This window comes from Pseudophryne corroboree, chromosome 7 (assembly GCF_028390025.1).
Source record: "Pseudophryne corroboree isolate aPseCor3 chromosome 7, aPseCor3.hap2, whole genome shotgun sequence".
NCBI lineage: Eukaryota > Metazoa > Chordata > Amphibia > Anura > Myobatrachidae > Pseudophryne > Pseudophryne corroboree.
This window is the reverse complement of record NC_086450.1, coordinates 438,161,947-438,175,978: the sequence shown is the minus strand read 5'-3', so window position 1 is coordinate 438,175,978 and position 14,032 is coordinate 438,161,947. Positions and strand designations below refer to the sequence as shown.

The 14,032-nt window shown below is 41.9% G+C and overlaps 1 protein-coding gene across 2 annotated transcripts in view; it reads right to left on the bottom strand.

The window, feature by feature from the left end:
- Window positions 1-14,032, bottom strand: part of RAB26 (RAB26, member RAS oncogene family) — a 481,534-nt gene that overhangs the window by 167,197 nt on the left and 300,305 nt on the right. For both annotated transcript variants that reach the window (XM_063934909.1, XM_063934908.1), the window contains exons 3-5: window positions 12,433-12,474; window positions 11,610-11,676; window positions 9,557-9,609 (exon numbers count right to left, since the gene is read on the bottom strand). In XM_063934909.1, the coding sequence (XP_063790979.1) occupies window positions 9,557-9,609; window positions 11,610-11,676; window positions 12,433-12,474 (162 nt within the window). The remainder of the gene's footprint in view (window positions 1-9,556; window positions 9,610-11,609; window positions 11,677-12,432; window positions 12,475-14,032) is intronic.

Sequence of the window (14,032 nt, the reverse complement as noted above, 5' to 3'; positions counted from 1 at the left end):
TGTCTCTGTGCACCAACACAATGTAAATCTCCAGAGACAGATCTCTTGCGCCTGGTGGCCTCAGGGGAAGACGATAAAGGGAATGCGGATGCTTTTTTTTTTTTTTTTTTACATACGGCTGTATGAGTGAGCAGCACTTAAGGTGACATCTACCTCTTATCTGGGTAAGAACAGAACGCTGTAATTTATTTCTTTCCCCGAGACTATCATTCTGAGAGCTGACTATTTGCACAGCACAGACCTGTTGTCTAAAGTAAAGAAAAACAGATTACAGGAAATGTAAAAGCATATAAGAAACAGAGCACCATGGAAACTTTTCCAAAATGTACCCTGCAAACACTGTAACGTATGGAAGCAATCGGTACAGCAATCTTACAGAACAAGGAAAACCAGAACAGCAATGCTTTCTGACAGCAACACTTAAATGCTGATTTTAAAGTGTTGTATAATGTTCTGCTGCTCTACAATTCCTGCTGCTCCGATACAATGATTGTGTGTAAGTGCTATTTGTCCCAATTTCTTGGAAGCATTAAAAGGCAAAAAGTGGAACGCGACAGAGGATGCACAATGCACAATGCGCCACTACGACAAATTTGTAGGAATTACTAAATTAATATTTGAAAGCCTCTTAGATGTAAATTGCTGCATTATGAAAGACCTGACATGTGTGGATCCTGAAGAGGAAATATATAGTCTACACTTATATACTTTTTTTCCCCAATCCCCACACCTGTACACATAGAGCAGTATTAATCGATTTGACAATGGACCATGGTTGCAAACTGGAGGAAAAAGGAAAAAGGGGAAAAGACCTGAGCACTGTATTAACAGTCCTTTAGATACTGGGGAAGGAAAAAAAAAAAAAACAGACAACCATACACAAAGACCCCCAGCAGAGTGAAACGTGCATTTGGTGGACAGGAGTGGCAGCAGGCACTGCTACTGCCCCCTAGCGGAGTGAAACGTACATTTGGTGGACAGGAGTGGTAGCAGGCACTGCTACTGCCCACTAGCGGAGTGAAATGTACATTTGGTGAACAGGAGTGGTAGCAGGCGCTGCCACTACCCGCCACGACAAACCCCTTTCTTCCAGCATCTACAGGTACCTTCCACTCATGCACCCCAATCATATAGAACACATCGCCACACTAATACATGGAGGAGAAGCGATATCAGTGCACATCACATGCGCTGGTACCACTTCTCCCCTATAATAACTAATCATACATCTAACCCAGAGTCCAACACGATGCCTCTCTCTATTACTATTCTGAGGTTAGGTGAATGTGTTTGGGGCTGCTCACTCAGAGTTCACTGCAGATCCCTGCAATCTCCGGGCAGCAGCACCTCACCCATTACACCTCCTCACTCTTCTACACCTTATTCTCAGGGACTCTCATTCAGACTGATTTTCATCCAGTAGCTGTGTCTGCAAGTATTTTGTATCAGTCACACTGGCAATAATCTCTAACAGCAGATACCCTGAGATGAAACTATGAATTCACTCACATATCATCCACTGCTCAGCACATGACACGCAGTAGCCATTCATATTTGTGATCTCACATCAAAGGGCACCTCTGACTATTATACGGTATCTGTACTCAGTGTCGGACTGGTGGCAAGACGAGCCCACCGGTGGAGAAGTCCATGCTTAGAGGCTTGGGTGCGTGGTCTGGGCCCCTTGATAAATATACAATATATAGTAAATACTGCTAGTGCATGCATGATAATGTACCAGATGAATAACAGCAACGCACTGTAGAGAATACACCGTAGCCCTGTGCAGTATAATGTAATATATGTATAATGGATAATTCAAGGTCATAGTCTGGAAGCTGACTCCTAGAGGAGGAGGTGGGCCCTCCTGCAATGGGACCCACCAGGGGTTTCCCATGTCACCCCGTTGCCCAGCCGACCTTGTCTATACCGATCATACTGATCTCTATATCATTGTTATTTATACACTTGGGCTGGGATGTAATGAAGTCCGAGATATGGGATAACATTTTCTTAGTATGTAATTATGAGTTCAGTAACCGTGCGGGATGCTGGTCGAACTCTGACTTTTTCTTTTTTACAGGGGCAATCATGTAGAAGGCTAAACCATGAATAGTACATGATTGCCACTTTAAAAAAAAACGTCCGAGTTCGGTCAGCTTCCCACACGGTCAACGAATTCAGAATTAATTACATACTAAGAAAATGTTATCCCATATCTCAGTCTAGGTGCCCTGGAACCAGACTTGTGTATTATGTCAGCACTGTTCTGGCTATTACATCAGTCACTGGATTGTGATTACTGTAATCCATACCCTTTTGCAGGTAACGCAAACGGATGCACGGATGCATAAGGCAAGTTTTTGCATATAAGCATGCACAGAAGCAAATCTACACACTTTTGCGTATGTCCGCCTTGTTCTGAGTTGGATAGAACCTGGCGGGATCTGCTTGCATGAACCCCCTAATTAGCTGAACAGGCTCTCACATTAGCATCAGGTAGTCAATCAGGCTTCCAAGGCAGCCCCCAACTACAGCCACTGTCCTTGCGACTCTGCCTGCTGCTTGCACACCAAGGCATTCTGGGATTGCGATCTCCGTTGCCTGCAGATGATCACAGACAAGAGACCATGCGTAGCAGCCACAGTACACTTAAGTCAGTCCTGAGAATAACAAAAGTAATAGATACACAGAAGATTTCATCTCAAACCAATCAGCTGGAAAAGCTCAGCCTTACACACAGCCCCATTAATTCGGCTGCTACCCAAGGCCATTCCTTTCTTCCCGGCTCTGCAGAATACTGAGGAACGTTTTTCACAAAATACAAAGAGAAAAAAAACATTAAAAAAAGAAATCTTTATTCCCATAGACGGATACGTTTTGATAAATAATAGAGGCTTTTTCCTAATTAGCCATAACTTAAGGGATGTGGCTTAACCCTTTGGCTGCTGAGGACATTACTGATAGGCCCATGCGCTACCACAGCCCGCTAACCTCAGACTTACAACCCAAGCATTTTCCTGCTCACTTCAGTCAGCAATTCCCTGGGGTTACTGCACCCTGGGGCACGCACGGCTCTCTGATATACTGTATGTGAGAAATCTCCCATCCCTCACTGGTGTCCATCACTAGCAATAGGAAGCTTGCTGCAACTCTGACATTTCCATAAAAATACATAAATAATACATATATAAGAATATTAGAGTATAGAAAATGTGATGGTATAAACTGAGAAAGGGTATATAAAGTGTAAGGATATATAAAGTGTAAGTAAAGTGTAAAGGTATATAAAGTATGGGGGTATATAAAGTGTAAGGGTATATAAAGTATGGGGGTATATAAAGTGTAAGGGTATATAAAGTGTAAGTAGAGTGTAAGGGTATATAAAGTGTAAGGGTATATAAAGTATGGGGGTATATAAAGTGTAAGAGTATATAAAGTGTAAGTAAAGTATAAGGGTATATAAAGTGTAAGTAAAGTGTAAGGGTATATAACGTATGGGGGTATATACAGTGTAAGGGTATATAAAGTGTGGAGGTATAAAAAGCGTAAGGGTATTTAAAATGTGGGGGTACTGTACATAAAGTGTAAGGGTATATAAAGTGTGGGGGCATATACAGTGTAAGGGTATATAAAGTATGGGGGTATATAAAGTGTAAGGGTATATAAAATGTGGGGGTATACATAGTGTAAGGGTATATAAAGTGTGGGGGTATATACAGTGTAAGGGTATATAAAGTGTAAGGGTATATAAAGTATGGGGGTATATAAAATGTGGGGGTTCTGTACATAAAGTGTAAGGGTGTATATAACGTGTGGGGGTATATACAGTGTAAGGGTATATAAAGTATGGGGGTGTATTAAGTGTAAGGGTATATAAACTGTGGGGGTATATAAAGTGTAAGGGTATATAAAGTATGGGGGTATATAAAGTGCAAGGGTATATAAAATGTGGGGGTACTGTACATAATGTGTAAGAGTACATAAAGTGTAAGAGTATATAAAATGTGGGGATATATGAAAGGTAGGGTATATAAATTGTAAGGTTCAATTAAAATGTGGGAGTATATAAAGTGTAGGGGTATATAAAGTGTAAGTGTATACAAAATGTGGGGGTATATATAGTGTGGGGGTATATAAAGTGTTGGGGTATATAAATGTAAGGATATATAAAGTGTGGGGTATATAAAGTGTAAGGGTATATAAAGTATGGGGGTATATAAAGTGTAAGGGTGTATAAAGTATGGGGGTACTGTACATAAAGTGTAAGGGTATATAAAGTATGGGGGTATATAAAGTGTAAGAGTATATAAAGTCTAAGGGTATTTAAAGTGTGGGGGTATATAAAGTGTAAGGGTATATAAAGTGTAGGGTATTTAAAGTGTTGGGGTATTTAAAGTGTGGGGGTATATAAAGTGTAAGGGTATTTAAAGTGTTGGGGTATTTAAAGTGTAGGGGTATATAAAGTATGGGGGTATATAAAGTGTAAGGGTATATTAAGTATGGGGGTACTGTACATAAAGTGTAAGGGAATATAAAGTATGGGGGTATATAAAGTGTAAGAGTATATAAAGTTTAAGGGAATTTAAAGTGTGGGGTATTTAAAGTGTGGGAGTATATAAAGTGTAAGGGTATATAAACTGTGGGGGTGTATGAAGTGTGGGGTATATAAAGTGTAAGGGTATTTCAAGTGTAAGGGTATATAAAGTGTGGGGGTATATAAAGTGTAATGTATTTAAAGTGTGGGAGTATGTAAAGTGTAAGGGTATATAAAGTGTGGGTGTATATAAAGTGTAAGGGTATACAAAGTGTAAGGGTATAAAAAGTGTAAGGTTATAAAAAGTATAGGGGTATATAAAATGTGGAGGTACTGTACATAAAGTGTAAGGGTATATAAAGTATAAGCGTATATAAAGTGTGGGGTATATAAAGTGTAAGGGTATATAAAGTGTGGGAGTATATAAAGTGTAAGGGTATATAAAGTGTAAGGGTGTATAAAGTGTGGGGTATACAGTGGGGATTGAAAGTTTGGGCACCCCAGGCAAAAATTCATTTTAATGTGCAAAAAGAAGCCAAGGAAAGATGGAAAAATCTCCAAAAGGCATCAAATTACAGATTAGACATTCTTATAACATGTAAAAAAAAATTGATTTTATTTCCATCATTTACACTTTCAAAAGAACAGAAAACAAAAAATGGTGTCTGCAAAAGTTTGGGCACCCTGCAGAGTTAATACCTTATACTGCCCCCTTTGGAAAGTATCACAGCTTGTAAACGCTTTTTGTAGCCAGCCAAGAGTCTTTCAATTCTTGTTTGAGGTATCTTCGCCCATTCTTCCTTACAAAAGTCTTCCAGTTCTTTGAGAATCCTGGGCTGTCTGTGACGCACTGCTCTTTTAAGGTCTATCTATAGATTTTCAATTATGTTGAGGTCAGGAGATTGTGAAGGCCATGGCAACACCTTCAGTTTACGCCTCTTGATGTAATCCACCGTGGATTTTGAGGTGTGTTTAGGATCATTATCCATTTGTAGAAGCCAGCCTCTCTTTAACTTCAGCTTTTTCACAGATGGCATCAAGTTAGCGTCCAAAATTTGCTGGAATCTTATTGAATCCATTTTTCCTTCTACTCGCGAGATGTTCCCTGTGCCACTGGCTGCAATACAACCCCAAAGCATGATTGATCCACCCCCATGCTTAACAGTTGGACAGAGGTTCTTTTCATTAAATTCTGTGCCCTTCCTTCTCCAAACGTACCTTTGCTCATTCCGGCCAAAAAGTTCTATTTCAACCTCATCGGTCCACAGAACTTTATTCCAAAATGCATCAGGCTTGTCTATATGTTTATTTGCAAAATTCAAACGCAGATTTTTGTGGTGAGGACGTAGAAGAGGTTTTCTTCTGATGACTCTTCCATGAGGACCATATTTGTACAAGTATCTCTTTATAGTGGAATAGTGTACCACAACTCCAGTGTCTGCCAGATCTTCCTGAAGGAATCGTGCAGTCAAACATGGATTTTGACTTGCTTTTCTCACAATCCTGAGAGCTGTTCTGTCTGATATTTTTCTTGGTCTTCCAGATCTTGCTTTAACTTCCACTGTTCCTGATCACTGCCATTTCTTAATTACATTCCGAACAGAGGATATGGGCATCTGATAACGCTTTGCTATCTTCTTATAGCCTTCTCCTGCTTTGTGAGCGTCAACTATTCTCAGTTTCAGTGTTCTACACAACTGCATAGAGGAACCCATGGTGCTAATTGTTGGAGCAAGGTCAGATGAGTCTGGGCTTTTAAAACCTTTGAGATTGACATCACCTGGTCTTTCCAAACGATGATTGAGAACAATCCATGACACTGCCAGGTCTCAACTGTCCAAAGGGGGCAGTACAAGGTATTAACTCTGCAGGGTGCCCAAACTTTTGCAGACGCCATTTTTTGTTTTCTGTTCTTTTGAAAGTGTAAATGATGGAAATAAAATCAAACTTTTTTTGACATGTTATAAGAATGTCTAATCTGTAATTTGATGCCTTTTGGAGATTTTTCCATCTTTCCTTGGTTTCCTTTTGCACATTAAAATGAATTTTTGCCTGGGGTGCCCAAACTTTCAATCCCCACTGCATAAAGTGTAAGGGTATATAAAGTGTGGGGGTATATAAAGTGTAAGGGCATATAAAGTGTAAGGGCATATAAAGTGTAAGGGCATATAAAGTGTAAGGGTATATAAAGTGTAAGGCTATACAAAGTGTAAGGGTATAAAAAGTGTAAGGTTATAAAAAGTATGGGGGTATATAAAATGTGGAGGTACTGTACATAAAGTGTAAGGGTATATAAAGTATAAGTGTATATAAAGTGTGGGGTATATAAAGTGTTGGGGTATTTAAAGTGTGGGGTATATAAAGTGTAAGGGTATATAAAGTGTGAGGGGTATAGAAAGTGTGGGGGTGTATAAAGTGTAAGGGTATATAAAGTGTAAGGGTATATAAAGTGTAAGGGTATATAAAGTCTAAGGGTATATAAAGTGTGGAGGTATATATAGTGAGGGGGTATATAAAGTGAGGGGGTATATAAAGTGTAAGGGTATATAATACGTGGCGTTAAACTGTGTTACGCGACATATCAACCACAGGAATCGAGGTTTGCTAAAATGTTATTTATTTTTACAATATGCGGCTTTGCCATTTCTGTGAGCGCGCGATCTGTGTATAACGACTCGAGCTTTAGGGTGAGTATGCATTTTGTGTGTTATATGATGTCTGGGCCACCTAAGGTGTCAAAATGGGTAAGACCTCCGGCAGATTAATGGTTAATGGAATCATATCAGTGAGTGCCAGAACTGCCCTGTAAAAGGTGCTTATTTTTACCATCTCATTATTATATTTGGGGGGGGGGGGGAGAGGAGTACAGTGGCGGGCTTTGCTCTGCTGTAATACCCTGAGGCAGAGCAGGCTCCTGTCAGCTGCAGATACCAGCAATTAAGTGCTCTAAATAAAGACTATTATTCACAGACAGCTCTCCCTGCAGCGCCTTGTCCACGGAGCCAGGGAACGCAGCGCCTCGCTGGCAGGGAGTCCCGCACTTTTAGCTCTGCAAACTAACAGCCTCTTCCTAGCATCAGGCGGCATCACTCCTGCTGCCCACATCATTTATTCTTATAATACACTAGCTAGAAACGGGCTCTACAAGTGACAATACTGTAAAATATCACGCAAGTAAAGAAAAAAACTGTAAGTAGAATAAACAGCAAAGGAAATAATTCAAACAGAACTTTTAAATATATATATATATATATATATATATATATTATACGCACACATAGATATTGGGGACAGTCTCATCCTCCAGCCAAGTATCTCCTCACCACTGCCTTGCACTGCACGCTGAGAAGGCATGTGGGTTTTCTGGACATTTTTCTTGCTGACTGTATCGAGTGGTTATAACCCTTTTTTTCAGGGTCTTCAATGAAAAAAAACCCAGTTTCTACAGATTACCCAAAATTTAATAAAAGGCAGTCCACTAACAAGATGGGGATTTCTTCAGCGGTTCCTTTGGTTTCTCTTAATAATGGCGAAGATGTGATGGCCACTTACCACGCGTTTATAACACATCGCACCACTGGCAAACCCTCCAACTGTACCTTTTTGGCCGGTACGGTGCCGTTTTTTTATGGTATGTACCCGCCAAAAGGGTCCTTGTAACGGTTTTCAGAGTCTCCCATTACTATGGAAGCCTATGGGAGCGCAGCTTAGCCATGCCCCCTTTACCTGTGACCACGCCCCTTTTTTAATTTTGTACCAGTTTTCAGCTGGGCAGTGTTGGAGGGTATGCATCTGAGGATGGCACGGCTATGCTTACTTACAGGCCTGAGAACTCCTTATTATTTATTTATTAAGTTTCTTTTACAATGCAGCAAATTCCGTTGCTCTTTACAATTGGACACAATGATTAAAACAAAACTGGGTAATAAACAGTCATAGAGGTAGGAGGGCCCTGCTCGCAAGCTTACAATCTATAAGCTTGTGCAGCTCGCTGTCTTGGAAATGTTGCTACGTTTTCAGAGCTCACGTATGCGCACCGCGGCCGTCCAGCAGCCACTACCTGCCCCATCAGCACTATCCTAAGCTCTTTGTAATACATTGCTGCACTAAGACATCCTGTATTGGTGTGATAAGCAGCGATGAAGGATGTGCCTGCACAGAGATAAGGGGCACATACATACACATAGTGACCACTGGGATCCTGCCGAGGGCCAAGCGCTCACTGAGGGCCTCGGAATACTTTAGCCTATTTTTATATTTTTGGGGTTTTTTTGCTAATCAAAGGTTGAGGTGCCTTAACAGTATCTTGGTTAGGGCACATGAGGTCTTAATCGGGCTTTGGGAGCACCGTGGGCTGCAGCACATACCAGCATTGCATGGGGAGGCTGGATAGCACCTATAAGCATACGTGCAATGTTGTATGTAATATATGTGCTGGCTGCCTATCCCTGGGGATTCGCAGCGACGCGCGTTTCACTGTAGTAACTGCATCCAGGACGCAGATTTCCGTTTCACTTGTCCTTTTAAATTCACGCCCCGGGCTCCCATTGGCTTGGTTCACAGGAGTCTGGGGGTGGGCTTATAAAGAGAAGTGAAGCCGAATGCTGCACCCCAGGTGCAGTGGCCATTGTGAAACGCACGTCGCTGTTGATCCCCAAGGTAAGGCAGCAAGCACATATGTTACATACATCTCTGCATGGCTGTTCATATGTGCTAGCCGCCCCTCCCATGCAATATGTGGTCTGCACAGCAGCCCACACTGCCCCTAGGGAGAACTATACATAACTTGTGCAGGAGTCACCATCTTCAGGGGGGTGAGGCAGTGCGTGGACTGTATCGGACTCTGAATATGGCATACAGCATTCACAGCTAGTGCTCGCTGATACACATGACACTGTCTCCTGGGGCAGGCGGGGCACAGGAGGAATTTGCTTTATTCCATAGTGCACAGAGCATAATACAAAGTGTTTCCCTTTCACAAAACCTGACAGGTCTTCATTACAAACAAATCGGCCTTACCTGGATATTGTCGAATGAGCTCTTATTCGTGACATCATACAGCAGAAGCAGGGCTGGGGAGAGACAACAAGAGATACAGATCACACAAGTGTTTGCTCTATGTATCTAATCACATTTATTCCTCTGATTGGCCAGCGCTGGAAATAAAATACATCTCTATCTGTAGATCTGTACAGTTACTACATTTAGGCTCTTTGGCTACAGGTCTACTTCCAGATAAAGAGATGTGTATTAAAATAGCCTCATACCTACTCACAGAGGAGCCGGACATTTCATGGCCGTACCAATGGACATGTGGACGCGGTACATCAGTGAGGTATGAGGAACGGGAACTTCGTTACCTCATGCCCCAGTAATGTTAACAGTTCCTGTGAATTAATAGGTTGAACCCAGCTCACTAATACCCCTTTCATACCAAGTGTTGGTGTGAATGGGTTGACCCGGGTTATGTGACCAGGATCCGCCACCTTGGTCATGACCAGGGTTTTCCCCGAGTCTGAGCAGAATACACTGCAGTCTGAAAGAGTGTTCACAAATGATTCTGCTCAGGTTATGTTATATGGAAGCACCACTGCTAGGAAGTGAGCAATACTGAAAGAACCATTCTGCACATACACAGCCCCAGAACAATCGGATTGAAAGGAAATCATCGAGTTTAAGTACAAATCTGAATAAGGCCCCTAGTGCACCTGACAGAAGCAGATCTCGCACCTGGTTTGTATATGCTACACTATGAAGACCTGGAGTAATAGAGGCTTACCGACCAATAGTAAGTATTCAGGCTGATTACATTGGACATGTGGGGACGGAGGGCAGAAAGTGTAGAAGTTCATATACGACATAGTGCCCTGCCTGCTATTCTGGATATTGCGGGGCTTATACTCCGTCACACGCAATGCCCGATGTGCACGTAAATTAGGGATTTTTGTGACTGCGCATGAATCTGAATCTCAAGAATGTACTGGGAGGTAGCAGATATATTCACTCTGATGGGCGTGGCATGGGAGTGTCGCAGGAGTGATTGCAGAATCAGATGCTTAACTGCAGACATTGGCCACACTCTGACGCAGATTCTGCACCAAGCATGGGGCTGTTGCATGCTCACTGGTACGACCAATAGTAGTGTCTGAAGACGCTCACAGTGGGAATCCCAGTCCTTGTGCTTGTGCACCAAAGGAAGGGCTGATACCAACAATAACATAAAGGCACAGACATGACTACTGCAGAAGATGCATAAGCAGTGGCCCCTACGAGTGTACACAATGCCAATCAGAAGCCACATAGCTTCCATGCTATATAGAGCTGAGAACAAATGTAAAGAAATAAGTAATAACTATATATATATATATGTAGTTGGGGGGAGGGGGTTTAGCGACCAATGGTGTCTATAAAAAACACACTTTAGGTGAATATTTTCAAAGTAAAATACAATTTATTAGTGTGTACAATTTAAAAAATGACAAGAAACTGTTTCTCAAAAAAAAAAAATGACAGAAAAACTTTTTCTAAAAAAATGGGATAAAAACTATACATACAGAACTATAAAATACCAGTTAAAAGTGAATAAATAGTAAAAAAGGATTCCTTAACTTGGTATGTAGTCACTGCCAGATAGCCCAACGCGTTTCGTCCTTAAGACTTCATCAAGGGACGAAACGCGTTGGGCTATCTGGCAGTGACTACATACGCTAAACCCCCTCCCCCCAACTACATGTAACTTTCTTACACAGGGAACCGCCATCCCTGTTAGGGGGTAAGCAGACGCCCTTTTAAATTTCTAGGGAGTGTCAGATCAATATTGTTTTTATCTATATCTAACGTTGGTGAACACAAGTGGCGCAGTAATTTTCTCTATTTTTAAAATATATATATATATATATATATACACATACACATATATATATATATATATATATATACACACATATATATATATATATATATATACACACATATATATATATATATATATACTGCAGAAAGGATTACAGTGACTGTATGGCTGGTAATGATCACTGATCGGATACTTGTACATGCTGTGTGAAGTACTCACCGTGGGCGTCTCTGTAATAGGCGTGCGTGACACTGCGGAATCTCTCCTGTCCAGCGGTGTCCCAGATCTGTAAGGTGAAGGAGATAGAGGATAAAGTCTGCACACACTGAGGGAGTCACAGCTGCTAGAGTAAGACTGACTGCAGAGGCGGCCATCATGTTGTAGTCACATTCGCAGCCACTAATCATTCCTAGTGAAATGTAACCACATTGTTAAGAATACTGGTCCAAATCAACATCGCTACCTTCACCGTGCGGAGGTCGATGGCTTTAGGCGACGGCTACATTTAAAACATGCATGTTAGCTATCAGTAATAGAGATATACTGTGCACATGAGGATGGTGCAGGCAGCCACTTGATTCATGAGACGGCAGCCAGTGATGTCCCAAATTCAAGATTCTACAGAGTCCTTGTGAACCAATGTAGTCTGCAGTCTCATCAATCCTATACCGTAGAATTTCACAACTTCAATGCCAATTACATCATCATGCCCCCCCCCCCACACACACCCTTGCGTGATGCCATGATTGGTAGCACTATGCTGCCGTGGTGGTGCCAGGGTGATGCAAATTACTTCACTACTTGGCCCTCCCGTCTGGGAGTCATGAGCACTAGCTCAGCCCACGCAATGGCTGAATCCATTGTATGGGGGCGACAGACTTGACCAGTGCAGCCTAAAGCAGACGTATGGTATAAGCCTACCAGTAATGTATATAATATATATATTCATGGGATGTGTTTAGCGTTCATTGTATAATGTGTTAAAGAAAGCCCTAATTGGCATAGACAGGGTGATATATACTGTAGGCACAAATCCTCTTACCTGTAGCTTAACTTTAACACCATCCACATTCAACACTTTGTTCTGAAACAGAAGATAAAAACATGATCATGTCTGTACATAATGCACCAGAGTAACATCTCCATTCCTTGCCCCCCGCAGAGGGTAGTGGTGATTACAGAGCAAGAACATTATCTGCTTACGTCCGCAGAATACACTAGGTCTTATAGCAGGACAGGCATTCCACATACGCTCAAATGAAAGCACCCGCTGCAGATTCAGAACGGAAATCATTTTCTACACAGTACACTATTATTATTATAATAACTACTACAGAGCAATAAGGAAGGCGCACTAAACCTTCCATTTGGTGGCAGAGATGCTGCAATTTTGTAATTCCAAAGATTTCTCTTGCATTTCAATTAAGGCACACATAGACACACGCACACACACACACATACATACACAAGCGCGCGCGCACACACACACATACACACTCCTTGGGGAGGATTTCAGAGCACTACTAGAGACATAACAAAGCATTAAACACAAGGAGCTATACAGAGCTGAGCCCGGTATACATAAATGTATACAAAAAGCGGTATTTGATAACAGACACAGTGCCTCAGTTGGATGCTCCTTTCGCCTCTCTAAACAACATCTTCATACTGCCGCTGTGTAGCACTGGGGCATTCAATATGCGGCCATTGCAATATCATCTGAATACTGTGCCCAGGTTAATGCTTTCATTGGCGACACGTTGGCCCAGCTTCTATCATTCCAACTGCCCACAAATGGAGAAACAGGAGTAAGTTAAAAGGCTTAAATACTCCACGCTGCTGTTAACATACTAATTATTAGCTCCTTGTTGTTGGCAGTGATGGGCAACCTTACACACTTCCAGGGTTACACATATAGCCCTCTAGCCTGCACTTTACTCCGTTACCAGCTGAAAGCTGACAATCCTGGGAGACCACATCTCCCACCAGCCTCTGGAAGTTGGGGGTAAGTCTGGAACCAGTACGGCGCAAATGTGCAGAGCGTTTCCCATCCGTCATCTTGTCGCTTTTGCTGTGTTTGATGCAAAATGATTGTTCACATGTGTAAGTAGAACTGAAAGCAGGCAACCTCGTCTTCCAGCCCAGAATAAACAGTGTGCGTTGTATAATTGTCTTGAGTATTCCCACAGCAAAGCCGCATTTACATGCTATATAAACCGTAATTGCCAGGGTGGCACATCACACTCAACCCTGGGCTATAAACACAGTATACAAGCCTGACAGGTGATTAAGCTAATTCCCATGCAAGTCTGGGTCTTCTGCAAGTGGGATTGCTAATCTTCCAATTAACCTTAATACGCACCTCATTAAATGCGACCTTAACGTACAAGTCTATCATTCCAAGACAGTAACAATGCTGTACCGTTACATGGAAAAGCAAGCAACGAGGGAAGGCGCTTAGCGACACTGCGCAGTTTCAGCCGCAGGACAGGGCCAGTGAGTTCCGACGTCTGGGGTATGACCTCACCGATGCAGCTGCAATGATCAAGTCAAAGTTCTGCAAATCTGTGTATTAAAGTCATCTCTGAGCAATATAAGCAGCAGTCTTGTTTTCTTTGTTCCACAAACGGTTTATAGATTAA